This window comes from Salarias fasciatus, chromosome 7, assembly GCF_902148845.1.
Source record: "Salarias fasciatus chromosome 7, fSalaFa1.1, whole genome shotgun sequence".
NCBI classification, from domain to species: Eukaryota; Metazoa; Chordata; class Actinopteri; order Blenniiformes; family Blenniidae; genus Salarias; species Salarias fasciatus.
This window is the reverse complement of record NC_043751.1, coordinates 17,220,057-17,242,241: the sequence shown is the minus strand read 5'-3', so window position 1 is coordinate 17,242,241 and position 22,185 is coordinate 17,220,057. Positions and strand designations below refer to the sequence as shown.

General features: G+C 41.9%; 1 protein-coding gene across 5 annotated transcripts in view; it reads left to right on the top strand.

Annotated features, from left to right (window-relative positions):
* sema3d (sema domain, immunoglobulin domain (Ig), short basic domain, secreted, (semaphorin) 3D) overlaps nt 1-19,356 on the top strand; it is a 29,672-nt gene extending 10,316 nt beyond the window's left edge. For 4 of the 5 annotated variants that reach the window (XM_030097321.1, XM_030097320.1, XM_030097323.1 and 1 more), the window contains 16 exons: nt 242-402; nt 2,046-2,108; nt 2,242-2,370; nt 2,479-2,572; nt 3,074-3,202; nt 4,924-5,060; nt 7,314-7,428; nt 8,708-8,777; nt 8,865-9,009; nt 9,618-9,840; nt 10,230-10,318; nt 10,514-10,555; nt 11,301-11,458; nt 12,436-12,500; nt 13,502-13,641; nt 17,822-19,356. In XM_030097321.1, coding sequence (XP_029953181.1) covers nt 242-402; nt 2,046-2,108; nt 2,242-2,370; nt 2,479-2,572; nt 3,074-3,202; nt 4,924-5,060; nt 7,314-7,428; nt 8,708-8,777; nt 8,865-9,009; nt 9,618-9,840; nt 10,230-10,318; nt 10,514-10,555; nt 11,301-11,458; nt 12,436-12,500; nt 13,502-13,641; nt 17,822-18,286 — 2,225 coding nt within the window. In that variant the 3' untranslated portion in view covers nt 18,287-19,356. The remainder of the gene's footprint in view (nt 1-241; nt 403-2,045; nt 2,109-2,241; nt 2,371-2,478; nt 2,573-3,073; nt 3,203-4,923; nt 5,061-7,313; nt 7,429-8,707; nt 8,778-8,864; nt 9,010-9,617; nt 9,841-10,229; nt 10,319-10,513; nt 10,556-11,300; nt 11,459-12,435; nt 12,501-13,501; nt 13,642-17,821) is intronic. The other variant, XM_030097322.1, reaches the window with a different exon arrangement.
* Nucleotides 19,357-22,185: the final 2,829 nt, after the last annotated feature.

Sequence of the window (22,185 nt, the reverse complement as noted above, 5' to 3'; positions counted from 1 at the left end):
CAGTTTTCAAACAAGTCAAGACAGTTGTTTCCCAGGAAGAGGCAACCTGGTGCTTGTCTCTGGGATTAAACTGCAAAGAGCTGGTTAAGCCTGACAGCATAATCCTTTTGAAATATGTTTTCAAGTTCTGTAATTTGATGCGAGATGGTGCATTCTGCAAAGTAAGCTGTTGATTTACATGGTACTGCAGAGATTTGTTAATCTCTCGGTTTCTCTCTCTCTCTCCCTCCCTTTTGGCCAGAACTCCTGCAGGCTGGCAGTGTGTCTCTTTTTTTGGGCCCCTCAGATGGCCTCCACTCCCACTCGCTGCTGCTGGATGAGGAAAGGGGTCGTCTTCTGCTCGGAGCCCGGGACCATATCTACCTGCTTGACCCTGACAATCTGTCAAAAGCTCCTAAAAAGGTACATTTAGGATAGGAAAGTGAAGTTGATTTAAAAAAAATTATATAGAATATGCAAGGATCAAAAAGACATGTCGCTATGAATGAACTGAGCATCATGAATAAATCACAGCTCTTGTTTGTTGTTGTTTTGGACATTTGGTACTGTTGAGATTCTTTAAGTAAACTTCAGAGTGTTTCCAGCAGTTCTCAGGCCCTGCACCCTCTGACAGGTGGGTAATGTGGAAAGAAACTAAAGTTTCAGTCCTCTGTAAACACTAACAGATCTAATCCGAAGACATAAAGTCCTGCCTGGAGTCGCTTGAGACGTCACAACCCATAACAGAATGAATAATGACTTTGCCTCAGTTCATGACGAGAACCTTAAGTGGGTTTTTTTGACAAAGCTTTTTTAACTTGAATGCACTCAACTGTGTATTGTTATACTGAGGATCATTGACCTTCGAGTAAAAACAGTTTGAAGATGTGTGTCTGCTGGGGTCAGGGTCGCCGTGCTCGGCTCACACACTCGCATTCAACTGCATCAGCTACGTATACGCTAATGTATCATGTTCAATGGCCTTTACACATTCAGACAAACACACAAATGCATTTGGATTAGTGCCACATGCTGGAGTTTGTAGATGTGAGTGTGTGTTTATGCAGCTGAGGTCGATCCGCAAGTGTGTTTATTTGATCTCTGTCTGGTTGTTTTAGCTCACTTCTGCTCTCAAAAGGTTGCCAGTCGGGTCATCGATAGCAATGCTGGAGAAATACGCACCTGAAGAGTGTCTCTCCGAGCCTCTTGGGCTCAAACCCTCGATGGTTCAGATTAGCTGTTCATGCATGCTTGGGATTTATCAGTCAGTAAACTGGCATAAAATAGATGGACCAGGTGTTGCTACCTTGATTTTAGCTGCAGATAGCTGCTGTGCTGTAAACCTAATATTTTTGTTTTTTTAACAACTCCATTTACTTGGTTAAAACTAGGTCACTCATAATTTGAAATTGTGCGTTTTAGAATGTGTTAAAGCCCTCACACAGGCTCAAGGCACTGTGTCAACACATCACGCTGCAGCATTGCTTTTCTGCGTGAATTCCTGGGCTCTGAATGCATTTGGCGATGGCTCTCCTTGGTGGGGTTTAGGGGAGGTAACACGCTAAGCACATAAGCCTGTTATAACACATGTATGAACATGGCGAGGTACATTGAAGGGACACTGCGCATTGTGCTTGAAATTACTCCTCGTACCAGCACGTGGAGATGGGATAAGTCTATAAAAGGCATCAGCTATTTAGATAAGGATAGAGGGGATTAGCTAGGTGAAGCCTATTGTTATTAGCGGTTTCATTAGGCTCTTATGCCCTTCCAAAGTACATGTGGAATAATGTTTGAATTTTTAAAGCTACAAACTGCATTAGATTGCAAAACTCAGCTTGGAATCTAATGAAGATGGCTGCAACACATGCCTCTTTATTCTAACTTTGGGGATGACTGGATCTTACTTCAGATTTGACCTGGACTCTAACCCTTACCCTATCAGTGTGTGCCGAACACAGGGGAATTCACTGTGAGAAGACTGCTTATTCTGAAAGCCAATGACCCATATTTTGACTATTATATGTATAATTTATATGTATTATTATGTTTTGGTCTGTTATTAGATTCACTGGCCTGCTCCAAGGGACAGAGTTGAAATGTGTGAACTGGCTGGCAAAAATGCAAATGTGAGTGTTTCTGAAGTCTCTTCTTCTCTTTCCTCTCCATCCACACCTTAAATGTTGAAATACTCACAAATCCCGTTCAATCAAGCGTTCCTTTGTACTTCATCCCTGTTCTTTCTGTCTCTGCTTGTTCCAGTTGGAATGTGCTAATTTTATTAGGGTCCTCCACAATTTCAACCGAACGCATGTCTACGCCTGTGGGACGGGAGCCTTCAGCCCCACCTGTGCTTTCATTGAGATCTCTGGACACAGAGAGGTAAAGGAGGTGACTCACAGCAGGATTCTTTTTTTTTTTTTTTTTTTTTTTGTGTCAAGAGTAAACTCATATGATTGAACTGTGGAAGATAAACATTCTCTCTCTTTCCTGTCTCAGAGCGGTGTGTTTCAGCTGCGGTCTAATACTGAGGAGTCTGGCAGGTTGAAATGTCCCTTTGACCCCATGCAGCCTTTCACCTCAGTCCTCGCAGGTAAAATGGTTTTGGGATGATAAAAACGCTAAAGTAATTTGTATTCTTGTATTCCTCCTCCCTGGAACTTTCTACTAATTATTTCAGTCAAGTAAGAGAGAAACTAACATTTGTCACAGGCAGCAATAAATTTGGTCGGCAGATAATTGTAAACAAGTGTTTAATGACACACTCTTTCATATACTGTTTATAGAAATGGAAAGGTCTGTGTGGCTTCAACCTTCAGGTCAATAGGAACCGTCAGATTTATTTTCTGTCACGCTCCTTTCTGTGTGTAGCATTTCAGATGTAGACGGCTAACACTGAATTTATTTCAACTTTATGGCTATATAATCATCAGAAATGTGCAGTGACCAAATGATTCTGCTGTTCCATGATGACATCAACTTTCAATGCCTCGAAGTTCTTCAGTTTTTGCTGTGTCTTGGAGTTGAGGAGGAGTTATGATGCACACTAAATCCTCAGTGTGTCGGTGACTGATTTGTTTTGCATTTGCTGTAGATCAATTCCTGTACGTGGGCACGTCGTCAGACTTCCTGGGCAAAGACACGGCGTTCACTCGCTCCCTCGGCCCTCCACCTGACCAGCACTACATCCGTACAGACATCTCCGAAGACTACTGGATCAATGGTACACACACAAGCACCCCGAGTGCTCTCAGAACTTGTTATTGCTTTTTTCACCAAACTTCCAGCCTCTCTGCTGATACAAAGAGCCTCCCTGTGCCCTCAGGATGGTTATTGGCATTCCAACGTGAAGGAAACAGCCCACTTATTCAGTTAGCTGGAACTTTTATATGAATGCCAGAGCCGAGCGGGGACCACACCTACGGGGGAATTTACAGTGCGCCGCAAAGTTCATAGTCTTAGTCACACGGCCGCAGAGCCGCACAAATACGTGCACAGTCGCCACCGAGGACGGAGGCCTGCATCTCAGGCCCAGAGTGTTTTACAGCCGCTGATGGGTTGTCGTGTGTCAACAGTTGTCACCGAGATCTAAATCCTCGCACACGGTCTCCACATTTCACAACTACATGGCCGGAGAGGTTTGGAGTAACGCTCCCCTCTCCTTCTCTCCCTCGCGCCTCCAGTATGTAAACAATGTATTTGCGCATGTGGGTGTGTGTGTGTGTGTTGGGACAGGCAGACAGAAAGAGCACCTCGCTCCTCTGTTTTTGTTCCTGCGAGCCTGTGGAACATCTTTCCAGTGCTGCATGACTAACAATGACCTTCTGTCGAGCGTGTTTGCAGCCGTACATTAAGCTGTTCCAGTCGGGGAATCACCCTCTGGTGGTTGGCTCGGTTTCTCGGGGTTGAGCTAATGTTGATGTAATGTCACTGCAACTTTTAAGCGTTTTGGATTTGTTCCCTCCTGAACTGGGACACTGATGGCGACATGCTGCTGCTGTTTTAATTTTATTCACTGCTGGTTTCCGACATTCCCCTTCGTCAATGTCATGGAGTCATAATTACAACTAATTTCTGTTTTTAAACTTAATTCTTCAGAATCTTTAGATAGTATAAATATTAAAGCCTATTTCTCAGCAAATATGCTTTTGCATGATTTTAATCTTGCTGTTCCAGAACACCGGAATTTAATCAATGTCATCATGAAGCCTGAAAATAAGTAAACCATGACATATTTATTAGCTGTTAAAGTTCACCTTTAACAAGCTGAGCATCAGGTGGAGAGATGTACAGTATGTGCTTGCACTCTTTAAAGAAAGTCTATTGTTCTTTTTATTTTCGACAAGATGCCAAAATAATGGAGGACAAAACTCCAAAAGATTAATAAATTAATAGTTTTGAATTCTTCAGATGTGTATAAAGTGGTTTTAAGTAGCTTAATAAAATAATCAGCAGTTCCACATCTTTTTAAAATGGATATATGTATATATATATAGGTTTACAAAAAAATAGGATAAGAAACACCTTCATAATTTCAAAGTGAGGTATTTTTCATAAAATGGTTCATGTTCAAATGCATGAGCTGGTGATACTCACATTGTGTTTACACCTTGTTCTGCTGCCCCCAGGAGGCCAAAACTGTTTTAACTGTTGGAGGATAATAACTGCTGCATTATAGATATTTCAGGCTTGAAATTGAAAGAAAGTAAATCTTCCAGCTATACCCCCTCTTGCTATCTGTAAAGGTTTAAGATCTGTGTGCAGCCCAGGAGAGCTTTAGTTTAGTGAAAAACTGCAGCGATAAATCAGAGCAGACGCAAGAGGTACACTGCAAATAAACATGTGGTAAGTGCAGTGTTAATGTCACCTCAAGATATGGCAAAGCAATTATCTCTAATGTTTTAATGCTCTTCCCTCTCTCTCTCTTCCTCTCTGTGCCTTCAGAGGCCAGGTTTATATCCGCTCATCCCATTGCAGACACCTACAATCCAGATGATGATAAGATATATTTTTTCTTCCGCGAGGTGTCGTGGGAGGGCAACGACAAGAGCATCCTCTCCCGAGTGGCTCGTGTGTGCAAGGTGAGATATTACAGGAGCGAGGTGTGGAAAGTGGGCAGCACTCAGGCACAAGGGGGGGCCGTTTGATGAATGGGTGAACAGATACGTGAGGTGGAAGAAACCGCAGTAATATACATGGATGTGGAGGTCCAGGTAGGAAGAACAGAAATGGTGCTTTGAAGACTGTATTAAAACCCTTTACAGGGCTGTCGTCTTTATTTTCAATGCAACACTATTTACTATATGAAATGCATTTTAAAGATACGTAAATATACATATATATGCAAAGACAACATGTTCCCCTTTTTATAGAATAGTGTGTAAAGCACTAAAAAAAGCCTTTGAAGTTTATTTTCGCTAGTCTCTATCAATTTTATGAATTGCCTGCATGGCATTAAGTGAAACTGCTCTACTGTATAATGTAGTTTTAGAAAATTATACTAAATATATATGTTTGAAAACCTGCATCAATCAGGTGGGAAAAACTGAAAAAAACTAACGGCTGCGCCACCTATTTCAATATCAGCGAGACAATTTAATGTTTTATATGATTGCTATCCATGTACAATTATTAGTTGTGAAGAAACGGAAGGGAATGCTTCAGTCGCCCGATAAAGGTTTAACATGCACTAGTCATCAGATGATCAGACTACATGTAGGAGTTGGAAACTTTTTGAAGGGATACTGTAGGATTATTTTATGACCCCCAGGAGGAAGCATTCCCAATATATTCTTCCTTTGTAGTCGTCAGAGTTTGTCTGTGCAGTAAATAATAGATTTAAATCCCGTGTGCCCTGCTGAAAGGCCATCCGTAGTTTTACAGCCTGGACTGTCGCTTCGATCAGTGTCATTAAAAGATATGTGTGCTCTATCAATGTGCTATTTTGTTTTTCTTAAAAAGATTTGAATTTGCTTTCAGTTAAAACAGTCATACATGGTAAGTCTTTGTGATATTGTATAAATCCGACATTGAAAGAGATTTAACTTCCCTGATAGAACTTGTGCATGCTGTCAGCTTCAATGACACTTTCACCCAATCAGACTTCCAGCCTCCTTTTGACTAAAGACGTCATTCAATCGCATTATTTTTTTGCCACAAATACCTTCACAGACTTCAGATGCATGACCGAACGTGAAGCCTTTCAGTGGTGCTTTCTCTCTGGTCAGTTGTTGGATTTCGCCGGAGCTTTGATGATCATGTTTCATTGGCTGTAAAGTTCTGTTTGACAGCGTGTCAAAACAACAGCGAGCGGTGACGGGCACCGCGCAGCTGACCGAAGACGGAGGCGAGGCAGATTCACGATCGGCGAGCCTTCTGTAAACCGCGCAGTCTGCTATTAGTCATTTCAAATGGAACGAGCCGACACAGCAAGTTTGCGAGCATTCGGAGATCTATTGCTACATTCTTAGAGAAAAGCTTTTGCTGTGTTTATGACTTGGGAGTAAGCTGTAAGGCAGACTGGAAGGAGATTCCTCTGCTTTACAGCCCCTTTTTTTTTGTCCTGCTTACTCTCCCTCCATTCTCTCTCTCACTCTTACGCTCTCACACTTTCTATTTCTCCTTCACTTTCATTATCTAGAAGTGCGTTTTTCTCTCCAAGTAAAAGGAATAAGGGCACTTCACATCAATCCTCTTTTGAAGATTGTGAAACATCCTCATTTAGTGCTTACATTTTTTTTTCTTAAACACAAGTGTTTTGTGTGTGTGTGTGTGTGTGTGTTGAGCCATAACCGTCTCCTCTATAGCGCCCAGTTAGCGCCGCGGTCCAAGGGGTTCTCATAAGTTTTCCATGTATCACAATGGGATGCACTCCAACGCTTTTATCAAAGCTCAGTCAAAGGTCGCAATTTAAAACAGCAATTCATATGCTAAGATGAAACCTGCATTATTAATCAGCAGCCTCACTTGATTTTAGTGCTCTCATTCAACATGCACTACTTACACTTGTTTCTTTTCTTCCTTTATCATTTCCCCTCTTCTCCGAGTCCTTTGTGCGCTCGCTCTCCCCCCCTCTCTGCCGCTCTATCACTCTCCACTATAATTATTTTAACAAGAAGCTCCCCTTTGTGCGAGTTAAATAAGCAGCTCCACCAGAGGCATGAGGTTCACCTATTTATTTTCTTAATTAGTGAAAGAAATCTGAGTCGGGCCGTGGTGCGGTTTTGAGCCTATTGGATAGATTACAGCCGGGCTGTGGTTAAGTACAACATGTGTATTATTAATTGTGGCCGTCTGCTGGTCCTGACTGTATTTTTCTGTGGTTTGTGTTTCAGAATGATGTGGGTGGGCTGAGAAGTCTGACTAATAAATGGACAACCTTCCTGAAAGCCAGGCTGGTGTGCTCCATCCCCGGACCCGACGGTGTCGACACTCACTTCGATGAGCTCCGTAAGTCACTGTCGCTTTAAAAAGCAAAGACTCCAGCCTTTTACAGACAATCCCAGGAGAGAACTTCTTAAAAATAAAGCTAGTGTGTGTAATACATGTGATATTAGAGCTGCACTTCCAGATAAATATATTTGTTGATGAAGAGGGCAGCTACAAGCATCAAAAAAATAAATGATGAAATCTTAAAAAATACATTTTCAGCCTTTTAGTTTAGAAAATGTTTATCTGAATGAATTAATTTTAATTTGTTTTTTATTTTAATATCATCTTAAACCTACACTAAGGAACTTTTCAACCTTAATAAAACATTTTAATGTCTTTTGTGATGATACATCGACTTACAACTAGTTGAATGACCCTCTGTCACGGGCTGAGGCCGTCAGTATTGCTTTCAGTTGGACTAAGCAGCTGTGAGGAGGGTGGTAGGAACCCTGCACACTAAAAAAACTCCAAATGTGCGGACTGCTTTACGGCATGTGTCACATCATGATATAACATTGTTTAGCCATCATTAGATTCATTACCTCGTCGCTATCCGTCCTTCACACAGCCACTGGAGACAGATGAAGGCGAGTTCAGTCCGACAGCATGCCCACCGGGAGCAGCATTTTACAACGTCACGCGCTAGTCCTCATGGGAACTGTAGTATTCCTTCAGGCAAAACAATACCGCTTTTGTCCACTGGCGCCGCCAAAATCAACGAAAACTGAAAGTTCCTTAGTGTCGCTTTAATATATATGATACAGTATTGGTAAAAATAAAAATGTATTCAAAAATAGGTTTTGATCACATTTATGGCTTTACGTAACATAAAATGAATGCACAGAAGAGGAATTAGTTTTGTTTAACCACGATCTGCATCCAGAATCTGCTCAGCACAGATCCCCTGTGGATGTGGGCTGGATCTTACTTTTCTGTTTCTTCCTGTAATCCCAACCAGACTCCATGATGTTGAGATCACGGCTCCATAGATAGCATCATATTACGTCCAGAACTCCAAATTCTTCTTCAGACCCTAAGATAGTTCTAATGGCTCCATGACAAAGATCATAGGTCCTTGTTGCAGAGTGAATCTGGAACCATCCAGATGGGCTGCATGATGGAATAGTAGCAGTTTTCTTTCAGACATGATCCAAACTTTCATACAATGAAATTTCTCTCTGTTGTATGTTGATATTGCCACACATCAATATTTAGTGTTAATATCTACCAATCTATTTGGGCTACTCCTGGATCAATGCTTTGCAGGTTTTCATTGTTGTTTTCCTCTTTTTTGCAGAGGACGTCTTTCTGCTTCCAACCAGAGATGAGAAAAACCCCATAGTGTACGCCATCTTCACAACTTCCAGGTAAGTTCCCCACCATCATCATCATCACCACCACCTGTGTTCTTTTCCTCTTCCTATCCTTAACCTGACCGGCTCTTTCTGCTCCAGCTCTATTTTCCGTGGCTCTGCAGTATGTGTGTACAGCATGGCGGACATCAGGGCCGTGTTTAATGGACCTTATGCCCACAAGGAGGGTCCAGACCACCGGTGGGTGGAATACGAAGGGAGGATCCCGTATCCTCGTCCGGGAACGGTGAGTTATCAAAAAATCCATTCCATTGCCCCAAGCGACAGATGTTTCTGTTTCCACACTTTAAAGGTAATGCTCAACTTCTGTCCTAATGACAAAATAATAAACATGACCTCATTTAAAAGTGTGTCTTTGTTGATTCAATGCTCAAGGTGCTGTAGGGCTTCACATCTGCACATACAGCCTCATTATGCGTGACATAACCTTGAGTTTGATGGTTACCGGCATGTTAATTAGATTCTCATTTCACTTTGTTTAGAAAGATACAATCAAGGGAGGGAACCGGATGCACGGGGAATTTGATGCAAAGCTCACGTGTACGGCTGAGAAAGCTCTCTGTTTAAGCTATACTGTTACAGAAAACAGGGGAGAGGCAGATGTTCCACATGTGCTTCTCCTGGAGTTTTCCAGTTGACCACCAGGAGGAGACACACACCAGGAAACTGTGAGGAAGAAAGCAGATGGAAGTATTTTACATATAAAGAAGTAAAAAAAAAAAAAAAAAAAAAATCAGCAAACCAGATTTTTTTTGGATCACAATTAAGGAGCAAGAGCGTCTCATAATTTCAGAATATTTAATTAAGATCAACCATTTCCCTCTTATCTCCTAGTGCCCCAGCAAAACCTATGACCCGAGGATCAAGACCACCAAAGACTTCCCAGATGAAGTTGTGGGCTTCATTCGAGTCCACCCTCTGATGCATCGCTCCGTCTACCCCCTGACCGGCCGGCCGGTGTTCACTCGGGTCCGAGTGGACTACACCCTCACACACATCGTGGTGGACAGAGTCATGGCAGACGACGGACAGTATGAGGTTATGTTCCTGGGGACAGGTGAGATGCTGTCGGGAAGCGCTTGAAGGTTTCCCTCTGACCAGCAGAGGGCACTTGTTCCCTTTGTATTGTTCTCGGCCTGTGCTGAGGGAACTAATGGCCTTTTGGTGTTGCTTGCTGTTGGGAAGCGTTCAGAGTTGTCCTTTAATCTCACATCTTATCCTCTCTCTCTCATAAATCTCTTATACGGCATCTCTTAAGTGTTTTGTGTGATTTTCAAACCACAGTCTAAAAATGTTCAGATGATAACTTTAATTGGTGTTTTACAACAAAACGCACCCGAAATATAATCAGTTTGACCAACAGAGGTGTTGTTTTCTTGATTTCTTCTGAGTGACAGTTCTCCAGTCCTCACTGTTGCCTTCTCCTGCTGTGTTGGCTTGTTGTAGACGTCGGCTCGGTTTTAAAGGTGGTGAGCATCACGCAGGAGAACTGGTCGACTGAGGAAGTGGTGCTTGAAGAGCTTCAAGTGTTTCAGGTTTGAGTCAACACACACTCACACACACTTGCGTGCATTGATAAACATTTTGCCGTGAAATATTTGTCGCCATTAAATAAACTTAGCAACATTGATGGATTTTCTCAGTAATGAATCACCAAAAAATTGCCATCTTTCAGCGCATGTGTTGATTGAGGGTTTTCAAGCTGACAGCGTTTCTGTTACTTGTTGCAGAGTCAAACTCCCATCCTCAGTATGAAGATGTCTTCCAAACAGGTTTGTTCTCATTCAGCTGAGCACGTTCTCAGATGATTGTTGCGTGCCTCCCATGCATTCTGCCTTCACTCAAGCCTAACGTAACACACCGCATACAGCTTTTATTTAGACAGTGTGTCCCTCTCTGTCTTTTCTCGTACCTTTTTCAGTCTGCTGCCTCATTATCTCGGGGTCAGGGGTGTCAGTAGACACTTCAACCCTAATCACAGCTTCCATTAATCTCCTGCAGAGTTTAACCTGTGTGTGTGTGTGTGCGTGTGCGTGTCTGCTTGCTGCTGTTTTCCAGACAAGTCAGTGCAGAGTCTCAAACCTGCAATTTTGAAAATAGTTGCATTGGAAAACCTTAGAACTAGTTTGTTTCAGGTGACATTCTTACATTGTAATCAAATATCATGAATTGGTGAAATACTCAATATTGGTGGAACGTTGTTTAAACCAAAGCTACACTGTGACATAACTTAAGGCAAACATTTTATCAATGAATAATACAAATATTTTCTTCAAAAAAAGTCTTTCTAGAGTGATATTTTAACTTTGTCCAATCAGAGACAGTTCTATCTCAGGATGTTTCACAGTTCGTCTCTGCCTGATCCTATTATGCTTCCTATATGAACGTAGGATACTTTTACACTGTATATATATTTCCTCCTCTGACTAAATAAATGCTCAGCGTGGATAATAAACCTGAACTTGGAAGGGATTTGTGTGTTTGTCTCTTCTGAAGCGGTGTTGTGTTTGACTGTAGCAACAGCTCTACGTGGGTTCAAGCGACGGGCTCGCCCAGGTCTCCCTCAGCAGATGTCATCTGTACGGTCAGGCCTGCGCCGAATGCTGCCTGGCACGAGATCCCTACTGCGCCTGGGACGGGCTCACGTGCTCTCGATACATCCCTGCATCGAAGCGGTATGTCGTACATCCGATACTTGTTTCTCAAATGTCAATGTAAAATTATGAGTCTAAAATAAATCTTCGATTGCGGTGTAGCTTGATTTAAAGCAATAAACCTAAAAAGTGGAAGAAATCCAATGGAAAAACAAAAGGAAATATGGAAGCAGAAGTGGATTCCTGGTGAAGCCCATATTTCTTGCATGTTTTTAAACTCCTTTCCCAGAGCTGTCAGGAGGTCGGGTTTTTCGCTAAATATATTTGTGTTTCGGATTGCTTCAGTTTCGCAGTTTTTTTTCTTTCCACGCCGGAGGGTTTTAGCTCCTTTCAGGTAATGATTAGCGATACTGTTCTTCAGCTTATTAATGCATCTGTCATTCCACACCAGAAGAGTGTTGTCCTTGAGGTGCAAAAGGATATCCATGTTGTTTTTCCTCTGTTTTTGTTGTGCGCCTGCTCGCACGAATCCAAGCTCTACAGCATCCATACCCTACAGTTAGGGGTCAAACGGTCACATTATTGGCCGGTGGGGATGCTGTTACACTTTGTGCTGCGGCGGAGGCCCCCGCTTTTCAAAGCAGCCCTTTGAAAGCAGAGCTTCACGGTGTCACTGGATGTAGGCTACAGATGTTTCACCACACAGAACGAGCAAGAAGTGGAGGAAGAAATCAATACAAACTGGTGGAGCCCAAGCGAGCGCCATCAAATCAGAGGCCAAAGAACCTCAATTCTTTCAGATTTAATATATCTGTAGAGGAAAACAAGGATGTTTCTTAGTTTTGCCTTTTATCTTCACAAATCTTCTTATCTGTTTCTTTTTAGTAAAGATATCAATGTCACAAATTATTACACACTGATTTTGATCTGATAAACTGATTTGAATATGAATGAAATAGTGAATTTTGCATTGAAGTATTGATTAATGTATACCTTGTGTGTTATAGTGAAAGTTCTGAATGACATTTATTCTCCAACTGTGTGCTTTTGTATTTCAGACGAGCCAGAAGACAAGATATCAAGAATGGAGATCCTGCCAACCAGTGCTGGGACACAGAGGACAGTATGTACTCTTGGGAGATTTTTCCTGTTTTTGTCTCTGCTTTGCGAGCTGGAAACACACACCCAGTGAACAGATGCAGTGCACAAGTTACTTAAGATTTTGTCTTCATCATGATTCCATTAGCAAGTCATCTGATCAGCTCCAGATTGATTTCACGGTGTGGAAATGAGCGCATTTACTCGTAAAGGAGAATTATTAAAGGCAAGAAAAACAACAACTTCTGCATTCAATAGAACGTCTTCTGTTAAACATAAAACAAAAAAAAACATCCTAGCTGGTTTGGGATTGCATAAGAGAAAGTAATTGAGTCAGATGATATTCATAGAAGAAATGCAAGCAGGTTTTCCAGTATGCTTGCAGTTTATCTGCCAAGTACCAACGACCGACAACAGTATGCAACAACCGATTGCATCTAGGAGAGATGCTGTTATAATCCCAATTCCTAAAACAGAATAAAATGTTAACTGTCATAAAAAAAAGGTTCAGTGATTGATCCCCAAAGGAGCATAAATGGAGACATAATGGAACATTTTTATAAATTTTAAATGCAATATAAGCAAATCTCCAAAACGTAGAAACGGTGGTAACAAAAGACTGAAAAAAATATTTGGCACAACTGTATCGAGCAGCTGGACTCCTGCGTCAGACAAGAGGTAGACAGCATTCCTCTACCAAAACTGGTCCTGTCATTGCCAGATTTTTACAGATAGTTGCTAAAAGGGATTGTCCACAATGTTAAGTAAGCATGATCTGATGTGCTGCTGCCATCAAATTCAAAGTATTTTTTCATATTTTTCATAAAATGTTTAAGCATCTCAGTTTTATACTCTGTTTTTTTTTTTTTTTTTTTTTTTTAGATTGGGAACAAATGTGGGTTTATGACTTTAGCAACATCAGTGCATTATCATGATTTATGCAATAACTAGTGGAAGTCAGGCTTTGAGAAACAACACCACTTATTTTATTTTATTTTTTTTTTTACTTTCCTGTGTTATTTCCAGGTTTCGGTGTGGGACGTGTGGAAGAAAAAGTTCTGTTCGGGGTGCAGAGCAACTCCACATTCCTTGAGTGTATCCCCAAATCTCAGCAGGCTCAGATCCGTTGGTACTTGCAGAGACCTGGATCTGAACGGCGGGAGGAGGTCAGAAAACAAACTCATCTGCATAAATTTCCAGCCAAAAACTGATTTATCTTTCTCTGATGTCTGGAAGTGTTTTGGGCTTTATTTGAATAGTACCTGAAGGGCTGCATTTTTTTTCAAGCTAAGTTATTAAAAAAAAAAAAAAAAAAAAAAAAAAGAAATTGCAGAGCCAAACACTGTTGTTCCTCTCTGCAACAATTCATTATGTAAGACTTTTAAGAAGCATCCAAAGAACTTCATGCTTGGCTTTTGTCTCGCTGGCTCTGAGATCTGACTTTTGAAGCCTCGAGCAACTGATTTTGCACCATCAGTTAATGTCTTCTTTATATTTGTGTGTGTCTGGGGCTTTATAAAAAAAATTATTAAAATATATAAAAAAAAAACTCTTTGTCTTTAAAGGCAGTGGGGAATGACTTAACCTTTACCAGATCCTCCCAGTGCGAAGGGGATGGTCCATCATCATTCAAGTCATTTTTGTTTTATAGAGTATCCAGGAATTCATACTGGAATAACTCTGCCATTTTTGTGGCCATTTATTGTTTTCTTATCAAACACTTGATTTCTGAACTCTACTGACAGCAGTGGCTAAGAGAAGTCGGATATGAAGAATATTCCCTTTATGTATAGGTTTCATGGTGATGCTATTCTTCTGGCAATCGAAAAAGCATTTTAATTTATTCAGCACATTTCAAAGACAATGCAATTCAAAGTGCTTTTCATCTCCAACCTGAACAACAAAGAATGCCAAAAACTATCGAGTAGATAGGAAAAAACATTATTGCAAACATTAAATTGGATAGAACTGAATCAACAGTAAATCCAGTGATCTGCTGAGATATGTGCCGTATAAAGAAACGAGTGGTTGTTTTACTGAAAGGCAGCAGCGAAGGTGTTCAGCCTTGTTTTAAAAGAGTTGAAGCTGTTCTGCAGGTTTCTGAGAGCTTGTTCCAAATATTTGGTGCATAAAAACTAGAAGCAGCTTCAACATGTTTTGTTCTGACTGTTGAAACAGAAAGCGTGTTTGATCCACGTGAGCTGAAGTGCATATGATTCAAAGCTGAGCAAAAGATCAGAAAGGTATACTTTGTTTCTGATAAGGGAAAAAAAAAGACATTGAAGTTCTGCCAAAAACCAGAGAAACCAGAAGCGTGGTCACGGGGACGGAGAGGTTTTACGTGTGGAAAGGAGCTCCTTGATGGTGGCACTTGTCTCCCGAATGAGACGACAGACGCGCTTACTCAGCGCCTCGGTGTCCGCCCCTCCCCTATCAAAACATCCACTCTCTCTCCCGGGTCCACAGCCAGTGTCCCTCTCAGCCCACTCACTCCTCCTTTCACACTCGGGTCGTTTACTCCCACCTCTGCGCTCCGTCCGCTCTCTTTCGGGGGGGAGTTTGAGCGCGGCGACAGGTGCAGAGGCCGCTAAAGACCCATGCGTTCCTTTATGGGCTCGCACAGCAGAAAGTTTTGTTTGTGTCTGTGTGTTTCTTCATTCACCCCCCCCACAGCGGAAATCATAACAGCGCACTCCCTACGGACAGCCATGTGTTTGGGGGTAATGAACACAATGGGGTATTTTCTGTGTTTGTGTGTCCAGGCACACAGTGATATGTGACCTATTGTACTGCAGACAAAGTGATGAAGGAGTGAACGCAGGAGTTCTTCCTCTCTCAGGTTTGTTATGCGTTAGACACAGAAGCAAAATGAAAACAACAAAACGTGTTTAATGTGACGGATCAGCAGCAGATTGGCGAGTTTTTATTAGAAGTGAAATGGGAGAAACGCCATCTGGACGTAATAATTCCTGGTAGTTATTGTGATGTTGGTGTTAATGCTGGTTCGTTCTTTGAATGGATGTAATTATGACCAAACCTTTAAGAAACCAGATGGTTCATTAAGATTCAAACAATATCTTGGAGGGAAACAGTACAACAGACATTATGTAAATAAACGCCATTCTTCTGCATGTAAACAAGTCAGATACTCAAAGCACAAATACCCCAGACGTCAAACTAGAGCACCAATGCTTAGACATGGGTACGAACTGAGTAAAATCATAACTGTTTCAGACATCGTTTTGATTTTTATAAATTCCAAGTTTAAATTAGAAAGACTTAAAAAAAAAAAAGCCTAAAAACTTTGTGTAATATGTCTAAGAAATAGTTTTACCGTCTAGTTTGTCAGACAAATAAAGTGTAATCTAAATTTTACCTTGTGCGCATTAATAGGGTGCAACATCGACTGAATGTTCAAGAATGACACAAACTTCTTCAATCTGAAAGTTCAGGATCTCGAACATCTCTACCTAGTAATGTGTTTGGACTCCTCTGGTCCATCTTTTGGTTTTTCTACTTGGTGAAGTTTAGCCCGTCTCACAGCTGTACTGCCGGTGATCTTTGACATGCAGGTCTCGGTTCAGCCTCTCATTCATCTTTCTCTGTTTCCTTTTGTCTGTCTGAGCTCTTTCTTACCTGTCCTTCAACCTGCCCCATCAGTCTCACCCTTATCTTTCCTCACTTCCTGCCTTCATGCCGTTCGTGTTTCTATTTTGTTTCACCTTTTGTGATATCTAGAACTTCTCAGTTTTTTTCTCCCTCCCCTGTGTTCCTGGTTTGGGGTTTAGAAATCCTCATCCAGCTGCAGCCAACACCAAAACTCCCTCTCCTCATATGCACCTCATATCTTCTAATAAAAGTCAACTATTAAAGATATGAGCAGGAATAAATGCTGCTGTGTTTCTTTGAACATGTGTTAATCTGCACACGCGTCTGCGTGTGAGTTTGTATTTACCTCCTCGGGCCTGGAACGCTTTCCCAATCGAAATGCGCTAATCAGAAAAGCATGGATGATGTTGAAAATTACCCACAGGACCCATTTGAACAAAGCTCAACCTTACTAAAATCGTGGGAAATTTGCAAATTCTTAACTTTAAATTGCAGTTGCAGAGAGAAAACAAAACAATTATTTTATTTGGTTCCTGTAAACACATCCAGATCTGATTCTACAGGCACAGAAAACTCATTGCAGTGTGCCTAAAATTTCCATTGTATTCTTTCTCTATTTTTGTACATTTAATCACATTCCCAGATACACAGACACATGCACGCAGGCCATCTGTGTGCCTTTAAGTGTGTGGCATGGCTGTTTAGCCTCAGATTCCTTTTTGGAGTGGGGTGGCTTAAAAGACAAATAAGCACATCAATAGTGACTGCATGGATTTGACGTGAGCAGAGACTTGGAGAAGTGAGATTTTTATGCGTTTAATACCGATCCCACATGTTCAGCCGAGCCAGAGGAGTGTGTCAGGAAACGAGTACGTGATAGCAGACAGGGCGGTGAGTCTAATGTGAGCAAGGGTCAATATCCAGATCGATTCTGAGGCTGGCGGGTCTGCCTCTGGCTGGACGACACATCATCAGTGTCAGAAAGGGCTCCACGTGGAACACACACACACACACACACACACACACACACACACACACACACACACACGTAGAGGCAAATTTATGGTAATATTCTGCCCCTCTTATCAGCTACACCTCAGGGGGGGTCAACACGGGGCTGTGGGAGGTATGCTTTTGAAGCAGACACACACACACACTCTCTCGTAGCTTTTTGACTTTCCTCTCAACACAGCTGTGTTGTTTTAGGTTCTGACGGCGGCCACACCACCTGACGAACTCTGCTGGTTGGTAAATAAAAAGAGCACCATAAAGAAAAAAAAAAAAAACTCTCAGAACTCAATGACAAGCACACACTCACACACACACTTTCCCACCAGCACTTACCACTTATGCACCTAAAGATCTCTCCACACCATACATTGACCTCTGCCCCCCCTCCACACACACACACACTGTGAGTGATTCTCACCACACCCAGTTCAATACGCTTCCTTTTTCAGGGATCATTACCTTGTTTAAAATACCTTGAAGACAAATCTTGCATGAAAATATATGGGTGCCCTCATGTCGGGGGGGGGGGGGTCATGTGCAGGCAGGCACTGATTCCCCGGGAGCTTGGACTTAACCCCAAACTGTGTAGTTTGCATGTTGACCCTCAGTTAAAAAAAACATTTCTGAAGTGAGACGTAAACGGTGAATGATGGCTGATTGGACACGCAGGACGGCTGCTCTTCCTTTGTGCTTCTCTTCTGATTCTTTTCTGTTTTTGTCTCCAAGGTTCAGCCGGACGACCGAGTCGTTCCCACCGAGCGCGGCCTGCTGATTCGCTCCCTCCAGCCCTCTGATGTCGGGGTGTACGTCTGCGTCGCTCAAGAGCACACGCACTTCACGCACACCCTCCTGCGTCTCACCCTGCAGCTCGTCACACACGGGCAGCTGGACAGGAAGCCGAAGCCCAGCGAAAGCCCGGCGGCGGAAACGCACCACGCCGCCGAGGCACGGCAGCGCTACAAGGACTACCTGAGAGTGATGAGCTCCCCGTTCAGGTCTCTGGAAGAGTACTGCGATTCTCTGTGGCTGGATAGAAAGCATTCGAGGGTCCGGGGGCGGGGCTTAGGAGCCGGCAAATGGAAGCACATCCAGGAAATGAAGAAAAACAGGAACAGGAGACACCATAGAGAGAAGGAGGAAAAGAGGGGGAGAGAGGAGCGAGGGAGGGTGGTGAGGACCGCACAGCAGTGAGGAGATGCAGAGAAAACATCAGATATTAGCTGTATATGTTCACTGGTTCTAAAATTAAGCTGAAATGACGCAGAACTGTAAAATGGAAGTGTCAGAAGTGAAGTTTTGCTCGGAGTTGATGTAGCATGAACAACCTGGACCGTTGAAGAATTCAAAAGTCATTGCGAGCCTTTGTTGGTGTTGCAATACACGAGTGCAGGTCAGAAAACAGAAAATTTAATTGACATGCTGAAACCTAAACATATCTTAGATTCAGTTAACTTCACAGGAAATTTGAAGTATTTTAAATATTTTATTCTCTGCCATAACTATACAAAATACATCCTCTCAAAACATTGTAGTATTTCATCACATCAGATGATTTTTTTTTCCCAGTTTCCCTTAATGAAAACCACAAATATTGCTACTTAAATATAAAGAAATGCTGGAAAAAAATTGAGTTTTGTGTATTAATGACAGACAAATCGATGATATTCATATTCTTTAAGATACAGCTGACTCCACAACTCTGAAAATATTTTTGAATTTCCCACATTTTTCTTAACAAATGGGAAATGTCAAATGTTTGAAGTACTTAATGAACTGAAGTAACAATTTAAGTTGAAAACTGAGAAATACGCATGGGAATAACTTCTTGGTGTGCATCATGTAATTTTTAGTAAAGCTTTTGTCAGAGGATGACGACGTGGTGAGAAACTCAGATTGAACTTTTATTGCTTTGCTGAAAGTACCTTCACAGCTAGAAGTAATAAATTGGTTGAAGTAAAGGTAATGGCTCAAAGACAGAACGGTTTGCTCCTGATAACGACACTGTATTCATGTTGAATGACTGTAAATATTTATATGAACATGTACAGGAGACACGGCATGCTCAAGTTAGTCCTATTATTGATAATGCGTATATCTAATGATAATCACGGTATGTTTGGTTGACAAAGTTACATATTTTTGTACAATTCTTTCACTTGTATGAACTGTGGGTTTGATCGATGTTTTCATTATTACTGTTTCTTTTTCTTCTTTTTGTTCTTTGCAGATATTTAAATAAATGTGTTTTTGTGTTCTCCGAATGGCTTGTCGTTCGTACATGTGCTCATACTGTGCAGGGTTAATATCGGTATGCAGAACATCTCCTGCTGCAGAGACGCTGTCGCCCATGCAGCAGGCATGTTTGGAATGGGTTAGGGTTAGTTCAACTGAGCGTCTCCTGATATAGCAACACAAGTCCCTGTACACTGTATGCAGATGTCAGAATGATTCAGGACCAGCTGGTGTGTTTGTGTGTGTGTCTGTGTGTGTGTGTGTGTGAGAGAGAGAGAAACCTTGCATCTTTTGGAGGCGCCACGCAAAATATGAGCTTGTGATCCAGCAACTTTCCTGGAATCGAGTGATAGAGCTGAGATGGCATCTGTGTCCAAGACATGAGCCTGAAATTTGAGTTTTATGTAACTCGCCGTCTGACCCGGGCTGCGTATTATTACCTCGGTAATAATAACACAGATAACATCATACATGATGCTTGTGTGGCGGATTTCTGTGAAAAGGCTTTAATGACGTTGAACAGATTTTGTGGAAGCAGACTGAATTGTGTGAGCTGCAGAATTCCCAGTATAATGGAGGACGGAGTGGCTCCTGCATTTGGATCAGGATGTAGCGTGAATAAATACCATGTGGATTAGTACTGTGTCTAGGATGCCTACTTCCAATTTTCTTGTTTTTTGTCTGCCCTCTATATACATATGTATAAATAAACTGCATTCTAGTCTCCCCGTTGTGTTTTCCACAGTGATTTTTTTCATGTTTCTTGTAACAAAGACAATGAATATTTTAGACACTTCCTGCTTGTCTATAGTTTATTTATCAGTGAGCTGCAAAGAACAAACCACATATCCCCCAAAAAGGAAACTGCAAAAGGGACTTCAGGAAAAGACTAGTCAGGCTTCAAGAGAGCACTATTCTCCAAAAATAGATTTGAATAGCTTATTTGCACAATACAGGCTTGAAAGAATTTGCTGGAGAAAATCAGCAACAAATGTGACAACAGGAGAGCGAGTCCACTTTGGAGGCATATTTGAGGGGAAAGAATTGTGCTGTGTCATGGCCTGTTATTCAAATGACGATGCACCTTAATCATCTGGACTCTCATGTCTCTTAAAGGATCTGACTATTTATGATCTTTAGTTTACACGTTTTTTGAAGAATGAAGAAAATAAAATCACTATTCCAAGATGTTTGAGGGATTATGAAAAGTCACAGAGCAGCACTAAAATGCGTGAGAGGCGTCACATGGAGTCCGTATCACTGACCGCAGTCTGCTGACGCCGCCATTCATCGGCGTAAAGATCATATCAGACTCTACGCTGATCTGAGAGCGTCCAGAATCACATTGTTGTCCGTGTTCACTCCTGCCGTAACCAATGTTTGCACAAAAGAGCATCAGTTTATTCTTAAAACGTGTTTTTTTTTAATGTTGAGAATATAAATCACAGCCCATTCACTTGGAGCTTGAACCATATTGTGTCGCTCTAGCCCCTCTAACTCTACTTCAAAACTTGTTTTTCAATCACCTCAAGTGTTTTCAGGACGTCCTTTAGCTTTTCCCTCTATCAGATATTATAATTAATGACTGTTAGGAAACATTGGTATTCGAATTTTTAAGTTTTTGCTTGATTTTATGATAAATCCCCATTATGAAACCACTGTTATTCTTATTCAATAGAAAAATCAATAAAAGACACCTCTTAATCCCGATGAGGAAAGTCCGCCCTCTGACCTCCTGATTGTTCCTCCTGCTTTGAACTTTCTGGCACCTTCCAGAGGAAGCCCACCCAACATTTTCAAAAACACTGGCCTAAATGCTTTTGATGTGTCGACTGAGCATCTCTTAGATGTTACTTCACAAAGAGCTTTTGCATGGAATCTCCTCAGGTGTTTCTGCTCTTAAGAGCTAACTTGACCTTCACATTCGGTTGGAGAAGAACCGTTGAACGAGGATGACAGGCAGACTGAAGCGGCAGGGGTTCAACGAGGAAGCCGAATTCATGGAAGGAAACCAAGCTCTCCAGAAGGAAGTGGGTAATTTGATGTCATTGACATAATGAGCAAGCGAGCCCGCTCAGAAACTCCCGCGGCGGAGCCTTCGTATAGTATCACACAGACGCAGGCACATGCACACACTACAGCTCTGTTTTCCACTGTAAACTGTGGCTTCTCTGTGTCCCGTGATCCACACGAGCAACTACCATTAGGATTAAGCGCTGTGCTCGCAGATGGGGCGCTCCCAGTGGGGGGTGGGGGGGGGGGTGTGCAAAGTTGTAGAAGCTTCAGTGGAATGTTTTCGGATTGCAAGCAGTTGTTTGAGAAGCTTCTTCAGATATTTCATTCAATCTGCATCAAAAATCCATGAAATTCTAGTACTTGTGAATGTATAATGTTTGAATATATTATAGAGATTTACTTTCTCACAGTGAGGATAAGTTCTGCCATTTCAAGACTGATATCAGTGTTACTTAGGTAAAAATGTGTGCTGGTCCAGGTATCAGAGCTGGATTCTAATGCCTGCTGCCCTGATTCTGTCAGTCTGCCGCTTTTCATTATCTTAACACCAAAGATCACATCCTTACATCCATTTTTTTTTTTTTTTTTTTTTTTGGAAGCTTCGTCCAGGTGCACGAAATGAAAGCCGGAGTGTTTTCTCATAAACAGCGTCCCTCAGCAAACTTCCACAGCGTCATACCAATATGAAGATATCAAACGGCGTGACGGGAAGACCAGAGGAGAGCCAAATTAAGATGTCAGTCCGTGCGGAGATGTTCCTGGTTTTATATTATAGGGTATTTACAGCTGCACAGATGTGTGTTTTGCAGGCGTTGACAGTGAACTTCTGGGGCCTGGGCGGA